This window comes from Enhydra lutris, unplaced genomic scaffold, assembly GCF_002288905.1.
Source record: "Enhydra lutris kenyoni isolate GAN:26980312 unplaced genomic scaffold, ASM228890v2 scaffoldscaffold23, whole genome shotgun sequence".
NCBI classification, from domain to species: domain Eukaryota; kingdom Metazoa; phylum Chordata; class Mammalia; order Carnivora; family Mustelidae; genus Enhydra; species Enhydra lutris.
In genome coordinates this window covers 19378172-19405904 of record NW_019154107.1, presented here as the reverse complement: position 1 = coordinate 19405904, position 27733 = coordinate 19378172, and the positions used below count along the sequence as shown (strand labels likewise).

General features: G+C 41.2%; 1 protein-coding gene across 1 annotated transcript in view; it reads right to left on the bottom strand.

Moving 5' to 3' along the window:
- The window catches only part of LOC111150330 (cytochrome b-245 heavy chain), a 34596-nt gene extending 8476 nt beyond the window's left edge, over positions 1–26120 (bottom strand). The window contains exons 1-8 of the mRNA XM_022507774.1: positions 26012–26120; positions 23934–24029; positions 22475–22585; positions 13657–13741; positions 10993–11138; positions 8197–8387; positions 5278–5407; positions 2977–3069 (exon numbers count right to left, since the gene is read on the bottom strand). Of these exons, the coding sequence (XP_022363482.1) occupies positions 2977–3069; positions 5278–5407; positions 8197–8387; positions 10993–11138; positions 13657–13741; positions 22475–22585; positions 23934–24029; positions 26012–26056 (897 nt within the window). The 5' untranslated portion in view covers positions 26057–26120. The remainder of the gene's footprint in view (positions 1–2976; positions 3070–5277; positions 5408–8196; positions 8388–10992; positions 11139–13656; positions 13742–22474; positions 22586–23933; positions 24030–26011) is intronic.
- Positions 26121–27733: the final 1613 nt, after the last annotated feature.

Below are 27733 nucleotides of genomic sequence, written 5' to 3'. Positions count from 1 at the left end.
CTTTGGCTCAGGTCATGGTCTCAGGGTCCTGGGATTGAGCCCCGAATCAGGCTCTCTGCTCAGCAGGGAGCCTGCTTCCTCCTCTCTCTCTCTCTGCCTGCCTCTCTGCCTACTTGTGATCTCTCTCTGTCAAATAAATAAATAAAATCTTAAAAAAAATGTCTCTGGAAACTACAATTTCCCCCCAAATACTTGTCTTTTCAGTGTCCATATGGACAAAAGCCTGAGCTAAGATGCCCCCACACATCCCCTCTGCAAGCCCAAAGAGGCATTTCCTCGAGTGCATGCATCTCACCTCTCCTGGTTTGTCCTCAGCTGGAGCCCATGGCCTGCCAACTCCCAGACATTTTCCCAACCCACTCCCTGGAGGATCCACTGAGGCTGCAGCTGCAACTGACTGAGGGCCATTCATTTCCTCCCCAAGCCTGGCCATCTTTCCTTTTACAGGTTCATCTCCTCAGAACACGCCTCCATCAACCCTGTGTCTGCAACTCTCTGTCTCCAAGTCTTTGCCAGGGAGTCCGGCCTAAGATATCAGCCTACTGTGATATTTTTTCTCCAAAAAGTCAAGGCACGTGCTAGAAACAGGAAGAAGAGATGGCTGCCTGCTCAGCCTTCCTGTCTCCCCAGGGGACGATCGAGAGCCTTGGCAGCTGGATAGAAGAAGGGGACCCTATTGGCTGGCAATATAGCAACATCCCCCAAACCCAGCCAAATGTACTCATCTTTGTCCTGAGTCATACCTTGAACCTGCCTGATTGCATGCATTGTGTTTACATTTCTACCTATCTGGGAAGTACATCATCGGTCTATCCCAAAGTCCGCTCCCACCCACCCATTGCCATCCCCATTCTCCGTGTATACAAGGGTTCATGACAGCTTTGTTTGTAACAGCAAACAATTGGAAACAGTCCAAACACCCATCAGCTGGTGAGGTGGTAAATAATTAAAAAAAAAAAAAAAGCAGTCCAATGAAAAGCTGTCATTACAATACAGAGAGCAATACATCGTTTCTGGGACAATTTCTGAGATACCGAGGACTTTCTATGTACAACTAAAAAACAAACCAAGGGGCATCAAGGCAAAGAAAAATCAATAGAAACGAAATTGCAGCTCCCTAAGTGTTGACTGACGGTGCCAAGCTTTTCTTTCTATGAGTGAGGAGGGGTAAGACAGGAAATCCTTTCAATAAATATTGCCAAGCATTTACAAAACTTGTGGTTTCACTCCATCTTAAATGATTAAGCAGTACCCAACATCCTTTCATCACCGAAATAAAGAATCTTAAAGCTTCATTTGAAGCCAAAAAATAAAAAACGACAAAAATTATTTTGAAAATGATGTTTACCATGTTGCAATTTTGTATGGTGAGAACATTCTTCTGGCTGCCCCAGCTGAAACTGGGATTAAACGAAATAAAACACACTAGCAGAACTGACACCTTGTTTCTTAGTTGTTTTTTACTTTTTTTTTTTTGAGAAGAAAATGAATATCTGTTTTTACGAGAAGAAAACGAGTTTCTATTTTCTCCACAGGGAAACAGATTCGTTTTTAAAATATGTTCGAGGGATGGGACGCCTGGGTGGCTCAGTTGGTTAAGTGGCTGCCTTCGGCTCAGGTCATGGTCCCAGTGTCCTGGGATTGAGTCCCACATCGGGCTCCTTGCTTGGCGGGGAGCCTGCTTCTCCCTCTGCCTCTGCCTGCCACTCTGCCTGTGCTCGTGCTCTCTCTCTCTCTAACAAATAAATAAATAAAATCTTTAAAAAAAATAAAATAAAATATGTTCAAGGGAAATACTTGCCTGCTTAGTCGGGTCTAGCCTAGTAAGGGAAATTTTGTGGCAGCCTTTTTTTGCTCTTCTGTGGGCTTTTTCTTTTCATACAGTATAAGTATCATAAAAGGAGAACTGCTATAGCTTCCTATATTTCATGATTTCCAGTGCCAGCTGGACTAACTTTACTCTGGCCTTGCACAGATGCCAAGAAAGAAAAGCTAGGGAGGGTAGGGAGAATTCATGTGTTTTGCAAGAATAACCCATACTAGGCTTTTAGTAAACACTTTTTGAACTGTATTGAGTTGAATTCAATTTTATTGGATGAAACTGGTTTTGTCTCTTGTTTCCTGAAACTATAACCAGGAGTTTGTATTTTTATTTATTGAGTCGGATATTTAGTTAGTTAGTAATGAGAAGCAGCAGAGAAACAAAACGCATGATATTCTGTGACGACATTCACAGTACAGGAAAGGAGGTAAAGGGAGACCAAGAAAACTACCTCCACCTCAATCAGACCTGCCTTTGGCTCCCTGGTTCTTTTGGCGTCTGAGTGTTTTAAGGCTCAGCGTGTACCCTTTTGAACTCACGTGTTTTGCCTCTTCACTCTTACCTGCTCACGTCATCACTGGATGCCACTGGATGCTCCTCCTCTCTCTCTCTCTCTACATACACACGCACACCCACATGTCCATGCGCGCATGCGCGCGCGCACACACACACGCTGAGAGAGTGGGAGAGATTTATTCATGCACACAAAACAGTCGGCTTTATTTTTCAACAGAAAATGTTAATTTGTACTTCCCCCGGTTAAAAGGTTCAACCATCATCAAGCTAAGTACACCAGCTGAGTTCAACCATAGCTCTTCTCTCTGCTCTACATTTAATCAAAAGAAACCGGGGGCGCCTGGGTAGCTCAGTGGGTTAAGCTGCCTTCGGCTCAGGTCATGATCTCAGGGTCCTGGGATCGAGTCCCACATCGGGCTCTCTGCTCAGCAGGGAGCCTGCTTCCCTCTCTCTCTCTCTCTCTCTCTGCCTGCTTCTCCATCTACTTGTGATCTCTCTCTGTCAAATAAATAAATAAAATTAAAAAAAAAAAAAAGAAACCAAGTGAAAGACAGCTCTGATCAATGGTACAGACAACTTGGGTAGATTTGTCCATGATATAGTTAGATACAATTAGTTATTCTTAAAGCAGACAATACCTTGGTGATGACCACCTTCTGTTGAGATCGCCAAAACCGTACCAGCCTCTCACAGAGATACAGAAACATGGGACCCACTATCCATTTCCACGTCTGTAATCAGAGCAAAAGATGAAAATGGTATGTATTAAGGGGTAAGAACTAATAAAAGATTAATGGGAATGAAACATTTCCAAAGTCAAGTTAATCTTTGTAAGCTTGTTTAAATATCTGATATCTGATAGGTAAATTTCTTATACAACAGAATGCACGAAAAATATCGAAAGTTAAAATAAAATCTTAAGCCAATAGAAATGAGCATTGTCCTTGGCCACATTGGGGAACTTTATCTACAGTATAAAACTTTCCCAAGAGGAACTGCCCACAAGAATGGGATTTCCTCCTGGTGTTGCAACAGCTGTTGCAGTAACCCTACAGCAGAACAAGATTAGTTTCAGAATTACCATTTCTCTTAAGGATAGCATTTCAACAACACCATATTTTTTAATGCAACATTGGAGTTGCTTTCTCTCAACCGTGTAGTCAAAGCTTAATCTTTTGCAAGATAAGAAATTTCATGCAAGAATTTAGCTGTTTCTCCAACATCCTCGTGAGTTCTGGGAGCTATGCAATGCACCTGCTGAACAGGGACAAGGCCAAAGATTTTCAGATTTCTTTAGATTCCTCTTTTGTCAGAATCTTCAATGCTTCACCACACTGGAATTACCCTATAGTATTACTGGCTATATGAAAACCTTTAGGGTAAACAGATCCATCCTGGGACTCCGTCAGTTAGGTTCCCAGTTTAATACCTAAAGTAGTAAAGAGCTTTAGGAGGTGATATCATTTAAAAGATGGCATTTCAGGGGGCACCTGGGTGGCTCAGTGGGTTAAAAGATGGCATTTCAGAATGGATTCCAAGAAAGAAAAAGAAATCACAAAGGGCTTCCTACAGTCTCACTTATGATCTTTCTATTATATGTTTCGAGGTAACTTTAGATTGGAAGTTGAGAGCACCTGAATGTCCCCACCTCCCACCAAAATTAAAGACTATATGCCCTGAAAGTCAGATATATTCTGCTGAATAGTTTTCATGGCACAGGTTTCCAAAAGAGCCTGACACCACCCATCTATTTCCTGGGCACTGCAGCAGTGCTCCATCGAATGGAATGAGGTGTTGGACATCGCCTCTACTCGCAGAAACCCAGAAGCTCCTTTGAGGTAGAAGCCTGTTAAGTGCCCTGATTCCAGTTGTCTTCAAGGAAGTGTGCCTTCCCTTAACCCATAAGAGGACCTGCAATACAGTTCCTTTTCTACCCTTTCCATCGATGTGCGCATGTACCGGGAGCAGTTTGTTGATACATCTGATTGCTTTCATTAATGAGCAAGGATGCTTAAAGATATTAAGTCCCTGGACAGCAGACTGTGTCTTAGAAGAAGAAAATTCCTATGTTAAGAGAGTAGGAAAAAAGAAAGGAGAAAATGGGGTAGGACTTTTGCCTTTACATTATACTGTGCTTAAAAAAAAAAAAAAAAAAAAGAAGAATCCTGTTCGGAAGCCCTGTACCAACGTTGATTTTTGCCTAGCTTTATACCAGTGGTTGGCATGGTAACCAATAAGGTACACTGCTTGTCAATGGAGGAAAATAAATGAAGAACACAGGGCCCGCTTCTCAACGGAGAGAAGATATTGAGAATACATAAAACTTTGCAGAGCACGCAATAGGAGCGCCCAGCGGAAAGTGAATATTCTACCATGTTTTCCCTTGGTCATCCTTGCCATACTCTTGTGTTGGTATAACTGGCTGTCCAGTGTCCTTTATGTGGTGCAGACATGGCCCCCTGATGCTTAAAGGCAGCCCTATGTGTTACTTCATCAGTTTCCTTCCCAGCTTTGAAAGCTGTCCAGAAAGTCTTACTTCGTGGTATCTGAAAAGGCCCTAAGCTCCTTATGAGTGATTATCTGAGCTATCCAACTCAGCTCAGAACGGAATCCCTCTGGAAATCATTATCTAGTATTACTGTGGCCCTCACATCCAGAAGAGAAGAGATGGAATTTCTTGAACCCCCAACAGCACTTCCAAAAACAATGCTTTTCCAAGTTTTATATCAGGTTGTTCGTAATAGACCAATGCAATCCTTACCTTTCAAGAAATAATTCTAGACAATAAGTATAGGAGAAAAAAAGTAGATACTTATAACATTCTAACAGTTCCGTCACATTCGTAACAGACAGCTCTATGACATATGTACATATTTCTGATACACAGTTGGAAGATTATTGGTAAAGAAATTATAATTGTAACAATGAACTATACATACCATAGGAGGGTTCCCAGCGAACTGTGGGATTGCACATTTTCCTGGTTTTCCCCATTCTGAGGGGTCTTTGTCACACTTTTCAGGGTTGTCTTTGTCTAAACTCTCTTGGGTTTGCTGGCGAACAATTCGCCTGGGGAGGAAATGTAAGTCCAGACCATTTAGTAGCAAGAAACTAAGTTCTTCGTTTTTTGAGAATCTGGGCATATTTCAAGTATTCTAGAATGGATCCTGTACTTCCTACTTAACAGTAATATCTCATTGACCCTTCTGAGTAGATTTGAGGAAGGGAAAGAAAATACGTCTTCTTCAGCAATAGAAAAAACATTAGTACAATGGCACAAAGAATACGTAAGTTTTGGATCATCGATACTTGTTTTCTTAAAGGGAGCATTTGTGCTTCTGTTTCAAGTATTATTTCCATTTACAAACAAACAGACCAAAACAGGAAAATTGCAAATCTAACAGAGCAAGTACTCGCCCATACAGTGCCTTTGCGGGAATTACAAAGAGATGTCCCCTCTGTGAGGACAGTCCGAGAAGCAAAGAGCTTGGCCAGCAAAGCACAGGCGAATTTTACATGCCATGGACAGGCGCCCCTGTGTGGTTGACCATCACACACAGTAGCTCTGAGGCTTAATCCAAGCACTTCATCTGATGTTCCGAAATTGTCTCAATGAAACTGAAAGTGTTGAAATCAATTTAAGGAGACTTTGCAGAGACTCAGACATTCTCACAGTTACCGACACTAATGGTGCGTCCTTAGAGGCACTAAGAGCCTGGTCATTTCCATTCCATAGATTTCAGCTGAGCAACTGCTAACACACAAGACAATATGGGTTTAGTGGGACCAGAGAAAAGCAGACGCAAAGTCAGGTGAGTCATATTCCTGACCTCAAGGAACGTAAACGGCAGGGTCTTCAGAAAATATACTAAGAGACACAGAAGGCCCCCTTTGTAGTAGCTCTATGGGGGACCTAAAATGTGGTGTGCCATGTGGTATATTCTGTGAATGTTTTAATCCAAGGCTGTCAACCATCCTTTTCTACCTTAGGCCTCGGGGCCGAGAGTTACCATGTACTGAGCATCTATTATGTGCCAGGCTGGAGGAAAGTTACTCTACACAAATTATCTCAGTTGTACCCCCATAACAAGCCTGAATGGTAAGTACTGGCACCCCCACTTGACATACGAGAACGCCGAGGCTTAGAAAAACTGGTAACAGAAAGTGAATTGTAACAGAAAAGCAGAATGATTTGGAGAAAACAATTTTGGGCCCGTCAGACAGCCTTGGTTTCAAATCCCAGGTCCACTCCTTGATAGTTTGGTGGCCTTGGGCAAGTTATTTAACTTCTTCTGTGCCTCAGTTTCTTCAGTTGTAAAATCGGTCTAGTAATACCTAACTAAACATGTATTTTAGTAATCAATTGACCTGATGTGTAAAATATGCCAGCACAAAGTAAGAGTCCCACAAATGATAATTGTCAAAATTCCTGAGGGCCAAGTTCACATGGGGAGTAAGTGAGAAAAAACAAATTGGATTCTCCCCTCTTCTCTGCGCCAGGACCAGAAGTCAGAAAACCTGGATTTTAATCCCAGTTCAGCTGCTGCCTTGGCCATGAGACTGTGAGCAGTCAGCCAGCCAGAGTAGGTGGCAGATTCTCTTCAGATGCCGAGTGGGGCAAGTTCACATCCTCGCCTGCTCCAAAGGAAAATGCGTCGTTGTGAATCTATACAGACATAAAGTGGGGGGATTACTAAGCTAGGGAGGGGAAGAGACTCATTTTTTGTGTCTGGATTCTCTGAAACAGCTGGGTTATGACCAAATCCCATTTAAAGATACTCATTTGCTTTAAGAGAGATCAGAGTTCTTTGTCTACACAGATTTTTCAGCGCTTACAAAGGGTTGATCAGGGGTCAGAGTCAGCAAGTCGGTCAAGAATGCATATGAGTAATTGCCCGATGCTGCTTCTTCCCACCCTTTCCCTTTTCACACTTAGGTCTTAGGCACCTCCAGGCCAACTTGGCTCCCAGGAGAGTCACTGAGCCTTGAGCATGTGCTGTCCTGATGCTTAGTTAAGTGGAGCCCCAAACCCACCAGGGGACTTCCCCAGGCCTGCTTTTGTGTGCAGGTAGGAGAATCAGCTGCTGTGAAACAGCATAAAAAGGAAACCCGGTATAAAATGGGATTCCTCTGGGCGCCTGGGTGGCTCAGTGGGTTAAAATGGGATTCCTCATAAGACCTACTGTGCCAACCACACGTGCAGGCACTGTGACTCTCTATGAGGATATTTGTCACCACTGGCCTGAGACCACCTGGGCCCCAGTACCCCAGGACATGGGGATGTGAGTGTATCTCTAGAATGAGTGCCCAATAGAAGTGAGCTCTTACCTTTATTGTGTTAGAATGTTGGAAGGCAATAACCGTGTATGTTTCCTTCTAGTATTGCCCACCATGCCAGAGAGCAGTCCTCATGCACCGTAGGTAATCAATACATGTCCAGCTTGAATCGAAGCTCACTGAACTACAGCAAACCCTGTCACCTGGTTAATCAGGTGCCCCTCTAGTTTGGGAGTTTGTCTAATTTAGTAGAGATTGAGCCATAAGAGTATCACTGCAGACATCCAAGGCCCCTCCAGCACCCTTAACGTGTTTCACACCCTTGCAGAGGTACTCAAACATTGGTGCATTTTTCAAGCTTGTTAGAATGAACTGCCTTAATAATAGCTATTGTTAAATTACCGCAGAAATAATAGCTATTCATCGGGTGCAAGAAACTGAAATGCTGCTGAGTGGTCTCTGTCCAACTGACCTCTGGTGTCCCCTCATATTCCCTCAGCAGACAGACTCGCCACACACAGACTAGGTCACGGTGCCTCTGACAGCATCACACCTAGAAACTAAAGGATTTAAACACTCACTCAGCTCCATGGATGGCGAGGCCAATGAAGAAGATCACAAAAAGATGGTGCGTGTACCAAAACACTTCAAAGTAAGACCTCCGGATGGTTTTGGCAGAGGAGGTGATAATTAGTATGAGGCACAGGGTGATCACGATACCAGTGATGCCGGCCACGCGGGTCACAGCCACATACAGGCCTCCCTCAGGATTCTGCAAAATACAAACACACACACACACACACACACACACATTATCCAAAGGCTCTCAAATACAAGACTACTTATTTATAAAGTGTCTGGTGTATAGGCAGATAGGTATTTTCATTCCTCCCTTTCAATACTCCTAACCATCCTTCACAGAGTGAAATAGATTTGGAATAGATATTTCTCAATTTAAAACCGTCTTATGTGGTCGAGGTGTCATAGGAAGTACTAACTGATAGGCTGAAATAGTTCTAAGGGAGTATTGAACAAATAGTTCTAAGGGAGCCAACTGTAAGATGTCCTAAAAGAGTCTGAGGCTCTTTCTCCCTTTGGTTTGGAAAGGGCCACAGTGCTTAGTGGGCAAATGTATTCTGGACATGCCCCCCATCTTAGGCTGGGTTCCCCTGAAGCAGACAGACCTTGAGATGAGGATTCATGAGTAAGTGATTTTATTTTGTTTTATTTTTAAAGATTTTATTTATTTATTTGACAGACAGAGATCACAAGTAGACAGAGAGGCAGGCAGAGAGAGAGAGGGAAGCAGGCTCCCTGCCGAGCAGAGAGCCCGACGCGGGACTCGATCCCAGGACCCTGAGATCATGACCTGAGCCAAAGGCAGCGGCTTAACCCACTGAGCCACCCAGGCACCCTGAGTAAGTGATTTTAAAAAGGTGTGCTCCAGGGCGCCTGGGTGGCTCAGTGAGTTAAAGTCTCTGCCTTCAGCTCAGGTCATGATCTCAGGGTCCTGGGATCAAGCCCCGCATCGGGCTCTCTGCTCAGCGGGGAGCCTGCTTCCTCCTCTCTCTCTGCCTGCCTCTCTGCCTACTTGTGATCTCTGTCTGTCAAATAAATAAATTAAATATTTTTTTTAAAAAAAGGTGTGCTCCAAAAGACACTAGTAAGAAGATGGGCAACAGGACAGGAAAGAGGAAGAAGTCAAACAATAGGGTGAGCTCAGGCCAAGTCTTTAGCGAAGGTAGATTCAAAGTTCATCCTGACTCAAGGCAAGGAAGCTGGCCTTTCATGGCCTGCACCCCACAGGTATTGGCTAATGGCTGCCCACAAAGAGGTAGCCATCCAGGCCGTTCCAGATCTCTGAGCTTGTGGGGCAAAGAACTTCTGTAGCCCCAGGGTGGTCCTCTGAGGAAGAAAGGCAGGTATCAGCAATTGGAAGTGAAAACACATGGAAAGGTAGGGGGAGCACAGACATAGTACAAGTGGTCCAAAGAGATTCAGGCAGAGCATGACAGCGTCAGCTCACCTAGTATGCTCATGTTGCCTTCCTTCTATATCACTGTACAATGAACAATATGAAAGAAAAATTATCCCAGAAGTTATAGAAAAGGAATTTCTTTTTCTCTTAGGCAAGTTGTTTCCATCTTGGTCTGAGGAGAATTATTTCTGCAACATTAAGGGACATTTTTTTCTCATCTTTTCTAAACATGAGGAAACATGTTTGGAATTCAGTGTATAATTATGTGACTTGGCCATCTTCCCAAGCCATTGGGCACATGAAGATGACTCAGAGCTTCTCCGTCTGAGTGTAGGAAACTCTAACAACCACTGGAAGGGAAGCAGTCCTTGCTGTGGATACCTCAAATGGCTTTGCCTGGAAGACCTTGGAGTTACTCCCAGTTCACTGTGTTTCCCATGGGATGATAATCAGCAGACATAGGCCACCCCTCGGATATTGTAGGCAAGAAGGAAGAAAAGCACCTCTGTCGGCTGTCAGCTGGTGGCTAGCCTGGTATGAACCCCGAGGCCAGAGTGTTCCCTAATTCACATAAAGAATCTCATAGAGGGGCGCCTGGGTGGCTCAGTGGGTTAAGCCGCTGCCTTTGGCTCGGGTCATGATCTCAGGGTCCTGGGATCGAGTCCCGCATCGGGCTCTCTGCTCAGCGGGGAGCCTGCTTCCCTCTCTCTCTCTCTGCCTGCCTCTCTGCCTACTTGTGATCTGTCCCTGTCAAATAAATAAAAAAAATCTTAAAAAAAAAAAAAAAAAAGAATCTCATAGAACACCCACATCAGACCAGGTCAGTGTGTGACTGTGAGGGAGTGGGACAAAAATAAGACCACTCTGGAACTTTGTCAGAGCCAAGACAACAACACAAGTGACTGCTGCTAAGATACCCAATCCTAGAAAGACCCCCAATTCCTGACCATACCTGATGCAGAGCAAATCCTTGCTTCCTTAAACCCCGCCAAAACCACCTGACGGAAGTCCATGTCCTATAACAAACCTCCATGAGCACCTTCCTAGAATGTCCTAGACTTTCTCATGGTGTGAGGCCTCTTTTGCTGCAGTAAGTAATAAACTCAACTTTGTTTGACTAGATATGTGTTCTTGTTTTTTTTTGGCATGGGTGAGCCTGAGTTACTCCAGATTCTACAGGTGAGCATAAGGAACTGGAAAGCATCTAGAGACCCTCTACACATGGGATCAGGAATGGGGAATACATTTTCTCTGTACCCACATTCTTAGAAACTACAAACTTTGCCCACTGATGGTCAACTTTTATCATTGTTGGTGCTCTGCCCAAGCAGAGTTCTTCACTCATTGAAATCTAGTCCTCAGTTTTAACGGCCTAGTCTGAATCCAGAAATAGACTTACCGGGATTTCCTCTCGAGCAAAATTGAGGTAAGTTTCACCAGGTTTATCTCCAAGTCTAGAGAGTGCTATTGAATAGTTATCAGATTTGTTGACTCGGGCATTCACACACCACTCCACATTAAACAGATGGGCAATGGTATGAATCGCTAAAGAGGACAGAGAAGAGAAGGGTGCAGTCAATTTTCATGTAAGCTGGGTTTTTGGCTATAGCCCTTGACTATGATAAGATACAGGGAGACACAGGGATGGTCCAGGACACTTAGAAACAAGAACTGGGTCTCCAGGCCAGACAGGCAAGACTAGAACTCTAGTGGATAAGCTATTCTCTAGTTGTGTGATCATATGCAAATCACTTGACCTCTCTGGTCTTGGTTTCCTCATTTGTAAAATGAAGATGTTAAACGACACTATCCTAAAGATCCAATCAAATTCTGAGATTCTACAAAATAACCGTGGTCTCTGAGGATATTTAGGTGTGCTCTCATTGTCTCTCTCCCCCTGATATGTTTATGCTCAAACAAGAAGACTCTCGTGCAATGTATGCCTTTGGCTGGCCCATTCACCTGATTCTGACATTACTCCAGAGAGACAATAACATTTTATTGAACTGATATAAACCAATGGCCACAAGAGCGAATATCTTCTTGAAAATTGCATTCCTTACTTAACAAGCACTTACATACAACTTCCTGGGTGCCAAGAACTGTTATAAGTGCTTTATAATTTCTTAATCCTTATGTGGAGGCAATGATGTAGGTACTGTTAGTACCATCTCATCTTTCAGATGAGGAAACCAGAGCATAGATTGCTTTAATATCCCGCCCAAGATCACCAAGCTAGGAAGCAGCAGAATTAAGAATCTAATCTGAGCAATCTGGTACTCAAATTTTTGCTCCTCACCATTACGCTATGTTGCTTTCTAATAAGATTTTATCATGCATTTTGCTTTTGAACCATCTTATTCACCACAGCTCAGAAAGCCTGCATGATCTACTAATAGAAGAGAAACCCAGGTAAACACTTGCAATGTAAACCTATTTTACTCAAATTATGGGGAAACTCTTTAAGGGCAGAGTAAAAGTCTCTTTTGTTCATCACTGCCAATTGCCCAGCACATCACTTATTTGTTAAGTGAATTAGTGAAGATCTGATTAGGGTCCCAAATACATCCCTTCTGCCAACACTGCCACTTTAGTAATTATAATAACAACACATAATAAAGAATACATATATACATATGTATACCTAGTAGATATATAATAACAATAATAATAAAGGAGACTCTTGGCTGATAAGGGCGATCTTACCCTTAAGATAAGATATCTTCTCAGCTTATGGGTTGTGGCCCCCATAGGGTTAGTGCAAGGAATCCGCAAATCTACATGTTCAACCCTAGTATTTTTGTTAATGGATAAATAAAAGCTCTCCGTTGTGGACTTCTTTTTATATTAAAAAGCATGGGGAAGGGTGAGGACACTGGGATTTTGTCCGAAGACCCCAAGATAAAAAAGTTTTAAGACTTGAAAGAATAGGGTGCCTGGGTGGCTCAGTCGGTTAAGTGTCTGCCTTTGGCTCAGGTCATGATCCCGGGGTCCTGGGATTGAGTTCCATAACAGGCTCCTGCTCTGCGGGGAGCCTGCTTCTCCCTCTCCCTCTGCTGCTCCCCCTTCTTGTTCTCTCTTTCTCTCTCTGTGTCAAATAAATAAATAAAATCCTTTAAAAAAAGAGTTGAAGGAATGAATCCTAATATGGCAATGGAAGAAAGAGTGGTGAATATTTTTTAACAGAATTCATTCTGGTGGAAATGTAAATTGGTGCAGCCACCATGGAAAACACTACGGAGTTGCCTCAAAAAAACTAAAAAAAGAAATACCATATAATCCAGTAATTATACCCAAAGAAAATGAAAACACTAATTTGAAAAAAATATATATGCACCCCCATGTTTATAGCAGCATTATTTACAATAGCCAAGATATGGAAGCAACCTAAGTGTCCATCTATAGGTGAATGGATAAAATATATATATATATATATATATATATTATACTCAGCCATAAAAAAGAATGAAAACCTTGCCATTTGCAACAACATGGATGGACCTAGAGGGTATTATGCTATGTGAAATAAATCAGACAAAGAAAGACAAATACCGTATGGTTTCACTTATATGTAGAATCTAAAAACCAAACCAACCAAACCAAATGAACCAGAAACAGACTTATAAATACAGCAGCAAACAGGTGGTTGCCAGAGGGGTTGGGAGTGAGGGGATGGGCAAAATAGGTGAAGAAGATTAAGAGATATAAACTTCCAGTTATAAAACAAATAACTCACAGGGGGGTAAAGTACAGCACAGAGAATGTCGTCAATAATAGTGTACTAATTTTGTGTGGTGGCAGACAATAACTCTGTGTATCGTGGTGAGCATTTTATAACATATGTCATTGTCAAATCACTATGTCATACACCCGAAACAAACAGGATGCTGTATGTTAAGTATACTTCAGTTAAAAAATTAAAAAAAAAAAAAAAAACATCGCCAATCACCACCTGATCTACCTAAAAAGGCTGACCTCTTCTAAAATAAAAGGTATCTAGGAGAAGAGGGAACTGTCTGGTTTCAAGTTTTCTTTGCAATCTCACATATCTTAATCAGCTCACCAGTGTGAAGTGCAATCATCCACGCCACCATTTTATGGAAAGTGAGGTTCCTGTCCAGTTGTCTTCGAATTCTTGTGGAACAGCACTTTGGATTAAGGGGAAAAGAACAAAACAGTAATTGTTATCAAGAAGGTTTTCTGTGTGCCAGACAGTAGATACAGATCATCTCACTTAATTGTCATAACCACCCTGAAAACACTGTCATTCTACGCCTTTGATAGATGAGAAAACAGAGGCTCAGATACCTGTAGTCATCTTCCCAAGGTCAACCAGCCAGTGAGTAGCCTACCTGACAGGTTCCTGAGCAACCACACACAAGCACAACCAGCTCAGCCCCAGAAGCCTGGAGAAGTTCGTTGAACAATAAGTGTTAGGTCCCTACAACCAGTCTCTGCATATTTTACCTGGACCTGAAAGAGGAACTCTCTGTCTCTGTGTCTTCTCCATCACTTTTTCCCACCCCAGATGTTTGTGAGCTCCCCCACAGTTCCTCACTGGCAGGTAGCAAAGGCTCATCCTTGTGAAGGTGTCAACCAGTAAGTTAAGTGTTAGTTAGGAGAGAGATTCAAGAGTTAGCTCTCCCTGGAATACCGGCGGCATCATAGGAAAGGTGTATGCATTTCACATGACCCTGAAAGTCTAAGGGGGACACAGACTAGTGAACAGCTCTAGAATAAGTGAGTAGTTTTAGAACAACACCCTTCGAAGACATACACTGTGGGAGGAAAAAAAAATACCCACCCACGTCTGTTGACAGAGACAACATCGCAAGGAGATATCATTAACCAAATATTAATAGCAAAAAGAACAATAAGTAGTATTTACAAAGAGCTTGTGCAAGGAGCTGTTTTAAATGTTTTATGTGCATTCTGACTCTTCATTTTTGCATCAGTCCTAGCAGGGAGGAACCATTATTATTACTGTATAACAGGTTAGGGAAAAACCTGTGGGGAGGTAGCCTTAGGTCACATAGTTAATAAGTGGCAGAGTTGGGATTTAAATCTATCAGATGCCAGAGTATCAATATTCTGATATTTCATAACTTGTATGATTACCTTGACACTAAAAATACTATTTTGGTCAGTACTCAAGTGTGACTGTCCTTCTGATACGTGTTAGAGGATGTGGATTTGAATCTTGATTCAGTTCAATGTCCAAAGTAGAAAAAAACAAACTTTGCCTTATGATTGAATCCAAACTTTGTCCTCCTGAAAACTGGTCAAATGCTTGCTTTGGCTGCTTTGTTCCCAAGTCTAAATGTACTGCCATAGAGATACAGAGAATTGTTAAGGAGAGCCAAGTGCAAAACAAAAGAAAAAAAATCTTAGTATAAGTACTTAGTATAAGTAATCTAAGTATATCGGGTTCTAAAAATATTAAATTTAATCTAGAGTTGTTTAATATTTGACTTATTATTTTTTTTAAGTAGGCTCCATGGCCAGCATGAAGCCCACTATGGGGCTTGAACTCATGACCCTGAGATGGAGACCTGGGTTGAAATCAGAAGTCAGACACTTAACCGACTGAGCCACCCTGGGCCTGGTGGCTTAGTTATTTTTAATAAAATGTTCTGATTTTATAGAAAAAAATGTAATTTTTTAATAAAATTTTAAATAAAAATTTAAAATTTTAAAATAAAAATTTTAAATTTTTATTAAAAAATTAATTTTATAAATTTTATAATTTTATAAAATTTTAAAATTTTAATTATAAAAATTTTATAAAAATTTTTATGAAAATGTAATTTTTATAGAAAAAAAGGTAATGTGTGGGAAATTGTGCTTACTCCACTATCTCTCAGTTAGCTACATCTACAGAGAGCATGGCACCATGAGGGCAGATTCCCGGGACCACAGCAATACTACTAGGGAGGAAGACACAGGATTCCAGAGAAAGGAAGAAAGAATTAGGCTTCACTGAATGCTTTCTGTGAGCCAGGCAGTTTACCCATAATCATTATCTCATTCAGTGGCAACGAGATAAGAATGATTGTCCTCATTTTAAGATTAAAAAAATTAAAGTTAAATCTTACATTGGCTGGGATGCAAGTCTCTTTGTCTTTAAGGTTCACACCCTTTTCCACCAAACCAGATGCAATGATATAGTCACTATTACTTTACAAGTCTAAAAAAAAACCCGAAACAAGACTTTAAGTACTCAGCTGCAAGGTGATCACAGAAAACAAGGTCAGGGGAAGTGACACTGGGAAGACAATACAGCCAAAGAAGGGCATATTATCAGATCAGCTACCACTGCCATATATCCTACCATATCATATATCATATCATACCATGGTCTCTTTGATTAGAGAATTCTGAGAGCTATAGAAAATGCTCCAGAGGTTTTCTTTTCTTTTTTCTTTTTCTTTTCTTTCTTTCTTTCTTCTTCTTTTTTTTTTTTTTAACCCAAGGCATTAGAAAGTTTAGGAATTCATCCCTCGACTTCCAACCGTCACAGGCCAAGGGCTGGTGCCAGGGCGTAGATTCCCGGGCCTTTCAGGCTTGCCCCAGGAAAGGGCCAAAAGAAAATCCTCAGGCAGAGAACGAGTGGGGCTAGCAGAAGGCAGCGAGCCCATGCACTATAGAACCACAAGTGTGGAGGGAACATGACTGAAAAACCAACAGCATCAGCTACAACTAAGTGTCCATGGCTGAAGGTGGGCCATGACTCAGGCTCTCAAAACAAGGGTTTCCTGTTTGAAATCACTTAGTTCACATTTCTGTTGGTGAAAAATTGTCTTTGGTTTTTTATATAGCCTTGTCATCTTTTCTGTTTATTTCAAATGCTGTACATTGTCTTACTACTTTATATTCTTTACAATTTTAAAGAAATATCTTTTTCCTGTTTCCCAATTGCTAGGTTCCTCCATAGTTTCTTGGAGTCCTTGTAGCAGGCAGAATTCAAAGATGATCCCCAATGACATTATATAATATCTTCCCTTTGAGTGGGGCTGGGACCTGAACTGTGAATACGATGGGATGTCACTCCTGTGAGTTTGTTACATTACATGGCAAAAGGAAATTTGCAGAGGTAATGAAAGTTCCAAGTCGACCTTAAGAGAAAATTATCTGCGTGGGCCTGAGCCAATCACATGGCCCTTTAAATCTGGGTCCAGAACTCAGAGACTGAAGAACTCAGAGATTCAAGGCACCAGAAGTATTTGGTGCAATGTTGCTGGCTTGAACATGGAGGAGGCCCGATGGAAGGAATACAGAGACTTTCACGATCTGAGAGCGGGCCCTGAATGGCTCTCAGCAAGGAGACAGGAACCTCAGTCCCACAACTGCAAGGAACTGAATTTTGCCAACAAGAATGAGTTTGGAAGATTTTTACCCGGGGTTTCCATTTGAGAATTCAGCCCACTTGGCACCTTGACTTCAGCCTTGTAACATGCTGAGCAGAGAACCCAACCAAACGCAGGAGGCTGCACTTCTCACTGACAGAACTGTTGGCTAATAAATTGTGGTTGTTTTAAGCCAGTGAATTTGTGGCAATCTTTTACACAGCAACATATAATTAATACAGTCCTTATTGGAGTGATGGAACACATTTGGAGTCTTAAGACTGAGAGAATGGGAACAGTAGGATCAGAAATCAGTACTGAATTAAAGTTCATTCCAATTTTAGTATATGTGCTGCTGAAGCGAGCACTGAATTAAAGTTCAGAGGACAAGTTCTGCATAACTTGCCATCAGATACACATGTGTTGGATCTCAGTCCTACAATATGGTCAGTTTCTAACTTCCTCACCTATGTATTTATCATAGTTCTTCTCTCATAAGTCTGTTTCCTAGATTCACTAAGAGGTGTTTAATAAATATTTGAGGGGGTTTTTTGGTATCATTATTTAACTTTTCAGCTCGTATGGCTTGGCTCCCCAGCTAGAAATTAAGCTTCCTATATGCAGAGCAATGTATCATATGCTTCAAAAAAAATATCTCTTAGGGCACCTAGTTGGCACAGTCGGTTAGATGTCTGGCTCTTGGTGTGGCTCAGGTCCTGCTCTCAGAGTCGTGAGATCAAGCCCCACATCAGGTTCCACACTCAGTACAGAGTCTGCTTAAGTTTCTCCCACCCTCTCCCTCTGCCCCTCCACCATCCTCTACATGCCCTCTCTCTCTCTTTCTCTTTCTCCAAAATAAATAAATAAATCTTTTTTTAAGTCCCTTGATAATTATTTGGTTAAATGAATTACATTTTCACTGTTCTAGAACCTAAGATGATTATTCTAAATCTGTAGTGATGTATTTACCCACATATCTATACTTGCCACATGGTTTTCTTTTCTACTTTCTGACAAACTGTTTTAAAATTTTGGTGGGGGTGCGGTAATACACTGGCTTCTGCATGCTGAATTTGAAGAAAAGAATATGGTTTTAATGTGGCCTCTACAGTGTCTCCATAGTTCTACTTTTATCATCATCGATATAGATCATCAAAAATGCGGAACAACAGATTCTGATGCCACCATCAGAAATTGAATTGAATGCTTAAGAAATAAAAGGTCCATTTGTAATACTCTGATCATAATAGGTAATTTTTTAAAAGCTAGTTGATATGAAACACATACATCTTAAAAAATGAAAAAATATAGGCCATTAGTTACTAATGGATCATTGGAATGGATCTCACTGAGGCACACATCCTTAGTTTTTCCCAGCCGCCCTCTATGATATGCTCAGGATGCCCCCCACTGCCGAAAAAAAAAAATCCAAAGAGAAGTCACAAGTCATGTTTATATGGGGCTTCCAAATACAATTTCCTCACCATTTCCTAAAATGAGAGTAAGGCAGGTGGTTGGTGGAGTGGGAAGGAAGAGCTTTGCTGCCTGTGACCACCCAGGGCTTGTTTGTTCCTCCTAATCACACAGATACCATTTTTATGCTTTTCAGTCACTTCTGAATTATTGCCAGCTACCTCCTAATTACGCAAGTTGCCATGATGTCCCATGGCTTCCTCACTGAACTACTCCTTTGCCATTGACTTCTAAAGGGAAGTTTCTCTTTTACTGTCACCTAGAGCCTAGCCTGAACTCACTAGGCTAACATTCAAGTATAAGGGAGATTATTGCATCATCTCAGCAAATTTCTATGCTGCGTTCAAACCGCAAGATAAAAAAAAATTTTTTGAAGATAAAGATTTTATTTATTTGAGAAAGTGAGAGAGGGAGAGTGGGGAAAAGGTCAGAGGTAGAGGGAGAAGCTGAGCAGTGAGCCCAGTGTAGGGCTCCATCTGAGGACCCCAGGATCATGACCTGAGCTGAAACCAAGAGTTGGACACTCAACCCACTGAGCTACCCAGGTGTACTGAAAAAATACTTTTTTTTTTCCAAGTGAGAAATGGAACCGAAAAGGAGTGCATATTTAATGGGATATAACATGAGTTTCTGTAACATGACCATTACAGAAACTTAAAAGTTCTATTTTATGTACACCTGGTCTCGCCACACATGCCACGAATTCACTTAAATTTGATGTTTATAAGCAATTTGGGGGAAATCACAAAATCCACCCTTGAGTCTATAGAACTCAGGCAAAGAAGTTGCCAGTGATGTCCAAACCTGGTGTCAGTAGGGTATGTGATGAGTAAGAACCTCAGTTTACTTGTATAGCACTGTTGATAGCTTTGAAGTCACATGTTTCTTCTCTATCCCTTCCATAAAACTCTAAGCTCCTTGAGTTTTACTCTTTACTCACCATGTGTCACCAGTACCTAGCACACAGATGGCAGTCAACAAATGTTTGTTGACTGACAATTCAGAGGCTGACAGCTTAGTCAATTAATATATTTTGGAATGTTATATTCATTCTTACAGTTGCATTGTCTCACTTGCTTTTCAGCTAAAAACAACAACAACAACAACAACAACAAAACCCAACCCGTGCAACAGGAAGTCCAAGAGACTTCCCTACACCATGTGGTTATACAGAGCCCCACTGACGGCCTCTGACTGTCAGATATATAAGGTTACAGATAAGAGCTGACTCTCTCACCTTCCTTTTTCTTTCTGATCTGAAGACTGAGACTCCAATCGATTAGAATCCAGTTTCTACATGGCAAGGTAGGGATTACTAAACCCCATCATTCCCCATTCCATGCAACAAAGCAGGCTGAGAGCCTTTGCCTTTACCTTCCCCAGGGTGGGCCAATACTGGGGCTTTATTTCTTCAAACAATCAGAAGGGTTATAAAGCAAAGTCTAACTGGTTAAGACCACTAGAAACTGAACGGAAGTTCTGTGACTGTGCAGTCTGCGGGACGTCCTACTGGCAAATCCTTGAAGTGACAACAACCTTGTCATTTCTGGTCTGTGCTATTCAGCATGCTCCAACATTCACATATATGGCGGACTTTTGAAGACTGTCATATGACGCGAAGGCGGTTTTGAGTTTCGGCGGCACATCGGAAAGTGAATGGGCTCTCGGGACACAAAGAGCAGGTTTAAATTCCAACATTGCCATCTCACTTCATCCCCGTGTCGCTGACTTGACATGCAGCTGCTATGAGGCGAGCTCTACGAAGACTCGGTAGGGGGCCGCTATTAGGAGTTCCAACACTGGTCGCAGGATGGTCACTCATTTTAATCCCAATCAGAAAAGAAGTTTCGTTTGCCAAGTTCACACTTCAGGTTGGGAAACCCGGAAGGAGGGACACTCCCGGTCTCTAAAAGAATGTGGCTTGCTCCTAATTTTATAAAATATATTCTCTTACATACAGATCTCTCCATATTAGCAGAGCATCTCTGCAATTTGAAAAGCAGCCTTATTTCGTCCCTGTCTTTGAAGACGCTCGTGAAGATCTTCCCTCCTGGGCCACAGGAAGCCTGAAAGCGGCCATTACAACATGTGCATTTCACGAGGCAGGGCAGCTCAATAGCAGTGAAATTTGGGCCTGGGTGGTAACAAGGATTTCCTAACCTGCCCTCCTGGTGAAAACGCTGCCTGTTTCTCAGGGTTTACTTCCTCTAAATAGAAAGTATTCAAACAGGGCATAGGGGGGAAGACCAAAAAAATGAATCGTGCCTTCCTAAAAACAAAACCTACAATACATGAGCTTCATTCAGCAAATGTTCAATGGGCGCCTACAGTATGCCAGGCCTTGGATTTAAGAGGTGACTCGCTGCTAAAACTTGAAATTGAATGGAATTTTACCTCTGTGGTTTCTTAGATGGGGAAATACTGTTAATTGTATCCCACTAATCCTATATCCGTTAAATCAACTAGTAAATTTACTAAGATTAGGAAAAATAAGGCAGAGTTCAAGGCAAATTCTACTTGATATTGACAGTTTAGATCACTTTTCTTCCCCCCAAATAGTCCACAATTGCCAAATTAAGTATTAACTTCTCAGGTCTCTACATTTGAGGTCCTAGTTTACCAGGAAAGTTCCAGCTGTCCTCTGCAGCCTTAGTTCAGACACGTGGCCTTTACAATCCCTACATCCCCATCAAAGTACATTGCTCACTTCTCTCCTCTATAAATTATCTCCACTAAACAGATTTTTTAAAGCTGGTTAATATAAAACACATACATTTTATTAAGATGAAAAACAGAGGATAGTAGTTACTCATGATCCAGTAGAACGGGTCTCACCAAGTCATCAATCCCTAGCTTTTCCAAGCTACCCTCTTTGGTGGGATCAGGAACTGCAAACAAATCCAAAGAGAAGCCACGTGTCGTGCTTCTATGGGGCTTTCACGAATGTAATTTCCTCACTATTTTCTTTGCATTGGCCCATTCCATTTTCTCCAGGTAAAATGTCTTTCTCATTTATATCTCCTAGTGGCTTGTCTGATCCTTATATGCCCGTATTTGATGCCACATTTTCGAAGAAGCCTTTCTTCATTCCCTGCCCCAACTTCATTCCTAATCCCCCCTTCTTTGATTCCCCAGAGCCCCTTATTTCTAATGTTCTGTGGAACCCATCATATTTGGCTTTGTAGTACACAGATTAAGTAGATTCTAAGTGCCTTGTTTCTCATCTTTGTGTGATAACAGCAATAAGAAATTCATGTGCACTGGGTGTTATATGTAAACAATCTTGGAACACTACATCAAAAACTAATGACGTACTATTTGGTGACTAACATAACACAATAAAAAAAAGAAAAAGAGACCTATTTTAAAAAGAAATTCTAAAATTATAAAAAGTTAAATCAAATTAAAAAGAAATTCATATACTATTTTATAGGTCACAAAGTTTCTTCTTACATAATATTTTCTTTCTTCTAACATAGTACATTTAGGGGCTCACCAAATTGTTGAAATGAGGGTAAAAAAAAAAACCGCCCTGGACATTTAGAAAGCACCAAACTCCTCAGTTCCATGGACTCAGTACCTCTTAGTCACCCTCCGTATACTGTGACTCATCACTCCTTGATTCCACCTGCTTGGGATGTTAGCCACGAAGAGATTTTCTCTGACTTAAAAATTTTGAAAAACATGCTGCTGTAGGATTAATTCCCAAAGCCTATGTCAGCCTCATAAAGTCCATAATATATTATATTACGTATGTCGTGTGTGTGTGTGTGTGTGTGTGTGTGCACGCACAAGTGTTTTATGGGTCTTCTTGAGCTGTAGGTTGATTGTTTTTTTTTTTTTAAAATGTCTGTTCCAAGTTAAATGATTGTCCCAGGGAACTCCATCAACAACTGATATACAAATAAAATGGAGAATCAAGCATAGTTCAGCTTGCAAATACCCTGGACAGAGGTTGGAATCCTCACAAACCATTAGTCTGCTTTTCCTCAGAAAGGACACTTAGTGTAATGGCCTTTGAAAATTTTGAGAAGCGACAACTTTGTAAATGTTTGCTCTTACCGCGCTGGAACCCCTGAGGAAGGAGAGCAGATTTCGACAGACTGGCAGCAGAATCAGCATGCAGTTGAAATTCAGGCAGGCTGCAGGGGCCCTGGCCAATGGCAGCGCAAACTGGAAGATGTGGGATAGGAAGCAGGTAACTCCTGTGAGCACAGAACACCCCCCCCACACACCAACACTCCTCCAGGGTTCCCAGCATGAGGCCCACCAGAGACATCAAGTTATCAGAGAAGGAAGGTCCTTCAGAACCAAGAGTCTGCCTGGAGGGCCTGCTGGGATCCTTTGCTTTAACCTGGCCCTTCTCTCCCACCCCAACATTTTACTACGAAAATTTTCAAACGTAAAGAGAATCTGAAGTATTTTCACAATGAACACCCGTTTTCCCATCTCCCAGGATCCCCCCTCACAGAGCTATCCATCCATCTGCCCATCCCTCTAGCCATCCGTCAATACAACTTATTTTTGATGCATTGCAGATATCAGTTCACTTCCTCCTAAATACTTAAACATGTGTATCATTTGTTAGAGTTCAGTATAGAAACTGGGGCTTTCTAAAGAAGATTTTCTTAGTTCTTAGACTCACTTCAGCAGTAACTTAGGTTGGTCTGCTGTAATGCTTTGGCATTATAATTGTTCTTTGTGACGCCTAAAGAAGTTGCATACTTTGGAGGGGAAAACAAAGGGAAATCATCCTTCTCAGTATCAGCCTGAATTAGCTAACAACAATTATAACAGCACAGTATTATTATGTAGTATAATTGTGTATACGCATGATATATAATACATAGTATAATTAGCGTTACGTCATGAATTCAGGGTTTCAGCATGATGTAAAAAATGGTATCCCGTGGGGGCCACCTGTCATTGTAATTGTTGCCATTTGTCGTGAAGAAGAGTCCTGGCAGTTCAAGGAAAACAAGAATGCTAATGGACCCAAGGAAAGTTGGGGGCCTTCACTCTGCTGGCCTAGTCAATGAACGTGACCCTTGGGCAGGTTCCTCAAAGGCTCCATCTGGAGGGAGAGGCTTATTTCCTGAAGGTCATTTCACAACATGTCACAAGACGTAGGGCTCTCCATGCACGAAAGTTGTCAGGAATCAGATGATTTAAAGAATATGGAAAGTCTCACTTGTCCCACCTGTGTCACCCTTGGATCAATCTCACCAAATCTGCCTGCCATTCCAGGGTTGGCATTAGATTTCTTCTTTAAGCTAAACAGTGGCATAGTAGTTCTTGGGCGGGGATGGATGCCGCTGGGATTCTCTGACACACTTTAGTTTGTCTCACACGGGAAGGCCTAAAGACTCTTGCCCAGGTGGTAGCAGTGGAGGGAGCGAGGTAATGGTGCCGTCTGGGTTGGTGAGAACATTTATTTAAAGTGTTGAGAGGAGTATGAACCAGAATCTTTGATTAGAAATGTAAGCCAGTCAATATTGCATGAGATGGAACTCATACCTACCCCAAGAAGTTTTCGAGTATAATGGTACTGAGGTTCAATGTCATAAAACCTGTAGAACCGGATGAAGAGGAAGATGTTCATCCCCAGCCATACCAGCTGCAAAAAGAGAAATACTTGTGTGACGTTTCCACATTTCAATGGGTAGATTTCACGTAAGATTGGAGTCAGAGTAGGGTCAGGACTTCCCCAGTCTAGCCTTCACCAAAGGTAGTTATACATCTGAGTGTGACCATCTGCGAGTCAGCTCCTTCCTCCAACAGTGCCCCTACACTTCGTGATTGTGACCTTTCCACCTTGTGGCATTCCCTGTGATGGTTTTACTATGGGCCAGGATGCCAGGTTATTATCAATCTACCTCACCTCTGTTGTTTCATTCCTCTTTTCTTCTTAATGAATAGCGGGTGAGTCTTCTCGAAAAGAGAAGGGAAAGGAATAGGTTACTGTGTCGTCCCCTGTGCCCATAAGACACTGTGTTCTACTCTCAGGGATGCCATCACCTCCCTCCAGCCCACAGCACCCCACCCCAGCTAGTGGGAGTCACATCAGCTAAAACGTCAAGCCTTTAATTCTATTTAGTAACTTTTGCTTAACTTTTCAAAGAGGGACTATTGAACATGAATGAGGGGGTGAGGGGCATGGGATTTTTTTTTTTAAAGCGACCCTCCTACCTTTTGACTGCTCATTTCATCCCAAGCACTGACTGCATTGAGTGAGACACTGCTCAGTCTCGAACCTTCAGCTTCATAGTGATCTTTTCTTACCTGTGCTTTAATGCCATTAAAGGTCCGTAGATGCCTGAGAATGATCTCTTTATGAAGAAGCTATTTAAACAACTTCTCCATTCCCTAACCTCGTCATTCTTACTCTTGCTTTCCAGATTGTGTCTTTATTGTCAAACGTATGAGTGTGCAATTTAGGAGGAGGTCATCTCCTGGGGAAAACTGTGATAGGAGCCAAAAATATAATATGAACTTGTTTTCTATGGGAGTAGTCTGTTTTCAAAACGGTGATAAGAAATCAAGTTAAAAGCTCTGAGTCCTCAGAAGAATTCTATATTGCATTAGCATGTTGGTTTGGCATAATTTTTTAATGCACAATATTTCTTGGTTTTCTTTTATTTGTGCCCCCCTTCCTCTCTGTGTCTGTAAATCAAAGACTCAATATTTACTTCATGACAAATTCTTTCAAATTCCACTGACAAGTGTTCTTTTTAACATCAGTACAATACTTTCATTGGCTATTAGGAAAGGCTATTTAAAAATCAAATTTCTATTTTCCCAATTGTCTGTGATTGCTTTGCTGAGACTGCCATCTTAAAATAATAGTTGGTCCTTGTTATGGTAAAAAAAAAAAAAAAAACTAAAGAGATTAACATGTCTATTTGAAAATTAGCCCTATCTTTACTTACAAAAATTATTTCTCAAGATAGATTAGATTGATTTATATAGTCACATATAATATATATAATATATCCACTGTATATATGAGTCTAGTTTATTTCAACTTCCTCCTCTTGAATTTTTATAAACCTCATAAATAATTCAAGTTTACCTCAGAGGAAGAAAAGGTACTTTTTAAAAAAGAAAGTTGAGAAATTCAATTATTTTTGCTGTAATCACTGAAATAAAGGCCATCTCCCATACACAAGCTGATCTTGTACCTGTTATTTGGAAAACGGTGTAAAATTACGATTGCCCATTTTTAAATGGTATAAGCACATAAAAAGTAGTGAATTTGCCTCTGAGTAAATATTGATAAAAAACTTAGACTCAGAGATCATTAGCATGAAATGTCTTCTACCCCCTCTGTGAAATGCTGGCTGATTTAGTACCCCCAAAGTCTCAAGAAATAAAGTAGGTGAAGTGAGACCCTAGATATATTCTTTTCATTAATAAGATTGGAAGGCTGCCCTCGGTCCCGCTTACAGATAGACATATGTTCACATGGTACATCAGCTTCAGTGCAATTTCACAAACAAGCAAAACAAACAAACAAGCAAGAAACGTTGCCCTCTTTTAGTTTCCCAGAGAACCCAGACAAGTTTGAGAATTTATCATTTCTCTCTCATTGGTACTTACGACGACAAAGATGGAGAGCCCTTCATTCTCAATCCAGTTCCCCATGGTGACAGAGGTTCAATGCCTTGTGTCTGCTTCTCTTCTTTACTCTGCTTCTTCTTCCCATGAGGAAATGAAAACAGCAGCCTGGGGCAATCAGTTTCCTTTTCTATTATCAGAAATTAGCTAATCATTGGTCAACTGAAAATCTTGTTACCATGAGAACTTTAAATCTTTAAACCACAAAAAAGCTGCGGAAAAAGGGTCCATAATAATTCAGTCATAACTAAACATAGTAGGAAATGAAACCAATTTCTACAACTGAGAGACAACAGACCAATGATGGGATATATTTTACACATGGACTTAACTTTTTGACTAATCAGTTTTTAAGTAGCCACTTTGAAAAAGTCACTCAACTAGCCATGACTTCGTACTGGATAAAAGTCATTAAATAAATATCTTTTGACAGGCTGAGCAGCATTTTACAGTCTTGTTGAGAAAAATAATAATAATGATGATGGTTGATATTTATAGCATGCTTACATCATGCTAGTTTTCTAAGACACGTGTGTGCATACACATATATACACACATGCGTACATATACAAACATAGCTACATAATAATTGATATATATGTCTGTGTAAACACATACACACATGTATTAAATTTAGTATACAAGTAAATTCACTTGATTCTAACAATTTAACCCTTATAAAGTAGTTTTTTAGAAGATTTTTTGATTTTTTATTTAAATTTGTTAGTTAACACACAGTGCAATATTGGTTTCTGGAGTAGAATTTAGCGATTCATAAAGATTTTATTTGTAAATAATCTCTACACCCAATGTGGGGCTTGAACTCACAATCCCAAGATCAAGAGTCACATGGTCTACTGACTGAGCCAGCCAGGAGCCCCTAAACTAGTTTCTATTACTATGATTACACTTAACAGATGAAGAAATTGAAACACAGAGCACTTAAGTGACTTGGCCACAGTCATGCAACTAGGAAAGAGTAAAGCTGGGATTTGAAATCCAAGCACTTTGGCTATACTTCTAAGCAGATACCAGAAAAAAAAAAAGGCTTAACTGTGTCAAACCCATCCAAAATCACTCCAAATATAACTACAGGAAATAAAAATATAACAAATACAGCAAAATGTTTGGATGACCATAGGATTCCTAGGAAGACATGACATCCTCTAGACTAGGTATGTACACAGGGTCAATATAAAGGTACATCAGATGTGGTTGAGGCCAAAAGCCAGATTTAGCATTTTTTTTCCTGACTACTACTCTGTCTTCAGGACATGAAAGATAGAGGAGGGTAGGATGGTAACCCCAGTATGAGATGAACGCTGACAAATTACACAAGGGCGGTTGTACAACAGCTCCAGTTAATGAAGAGGTAAAAGCAGAAACAGCAGGGCCAAATGGGAATGAGAGAATCAGCAAGAGAAGCATGGACCGTTTTGGTGGCTGTTTACTTATGAACCACTTGAGACAGCCTACAGAATTAGGACAGTTAGTAAAGTAACATTATTTTGCACTTAAATATTTTAGGAAGGGTATTAAACTGTGACCTTCTCCATTGCTCTTGGATCATGCGCAACCCACGTAAAGGACAGATGGCTTCATGGTTCCGTTCCACACAGAGGTGAATTCGAAGAAACACAGACAATGAAAACATGTGCCCGTTATTCACCTCTGTGCTGAGCTCTACTCCCCGCCCTTTCCTTG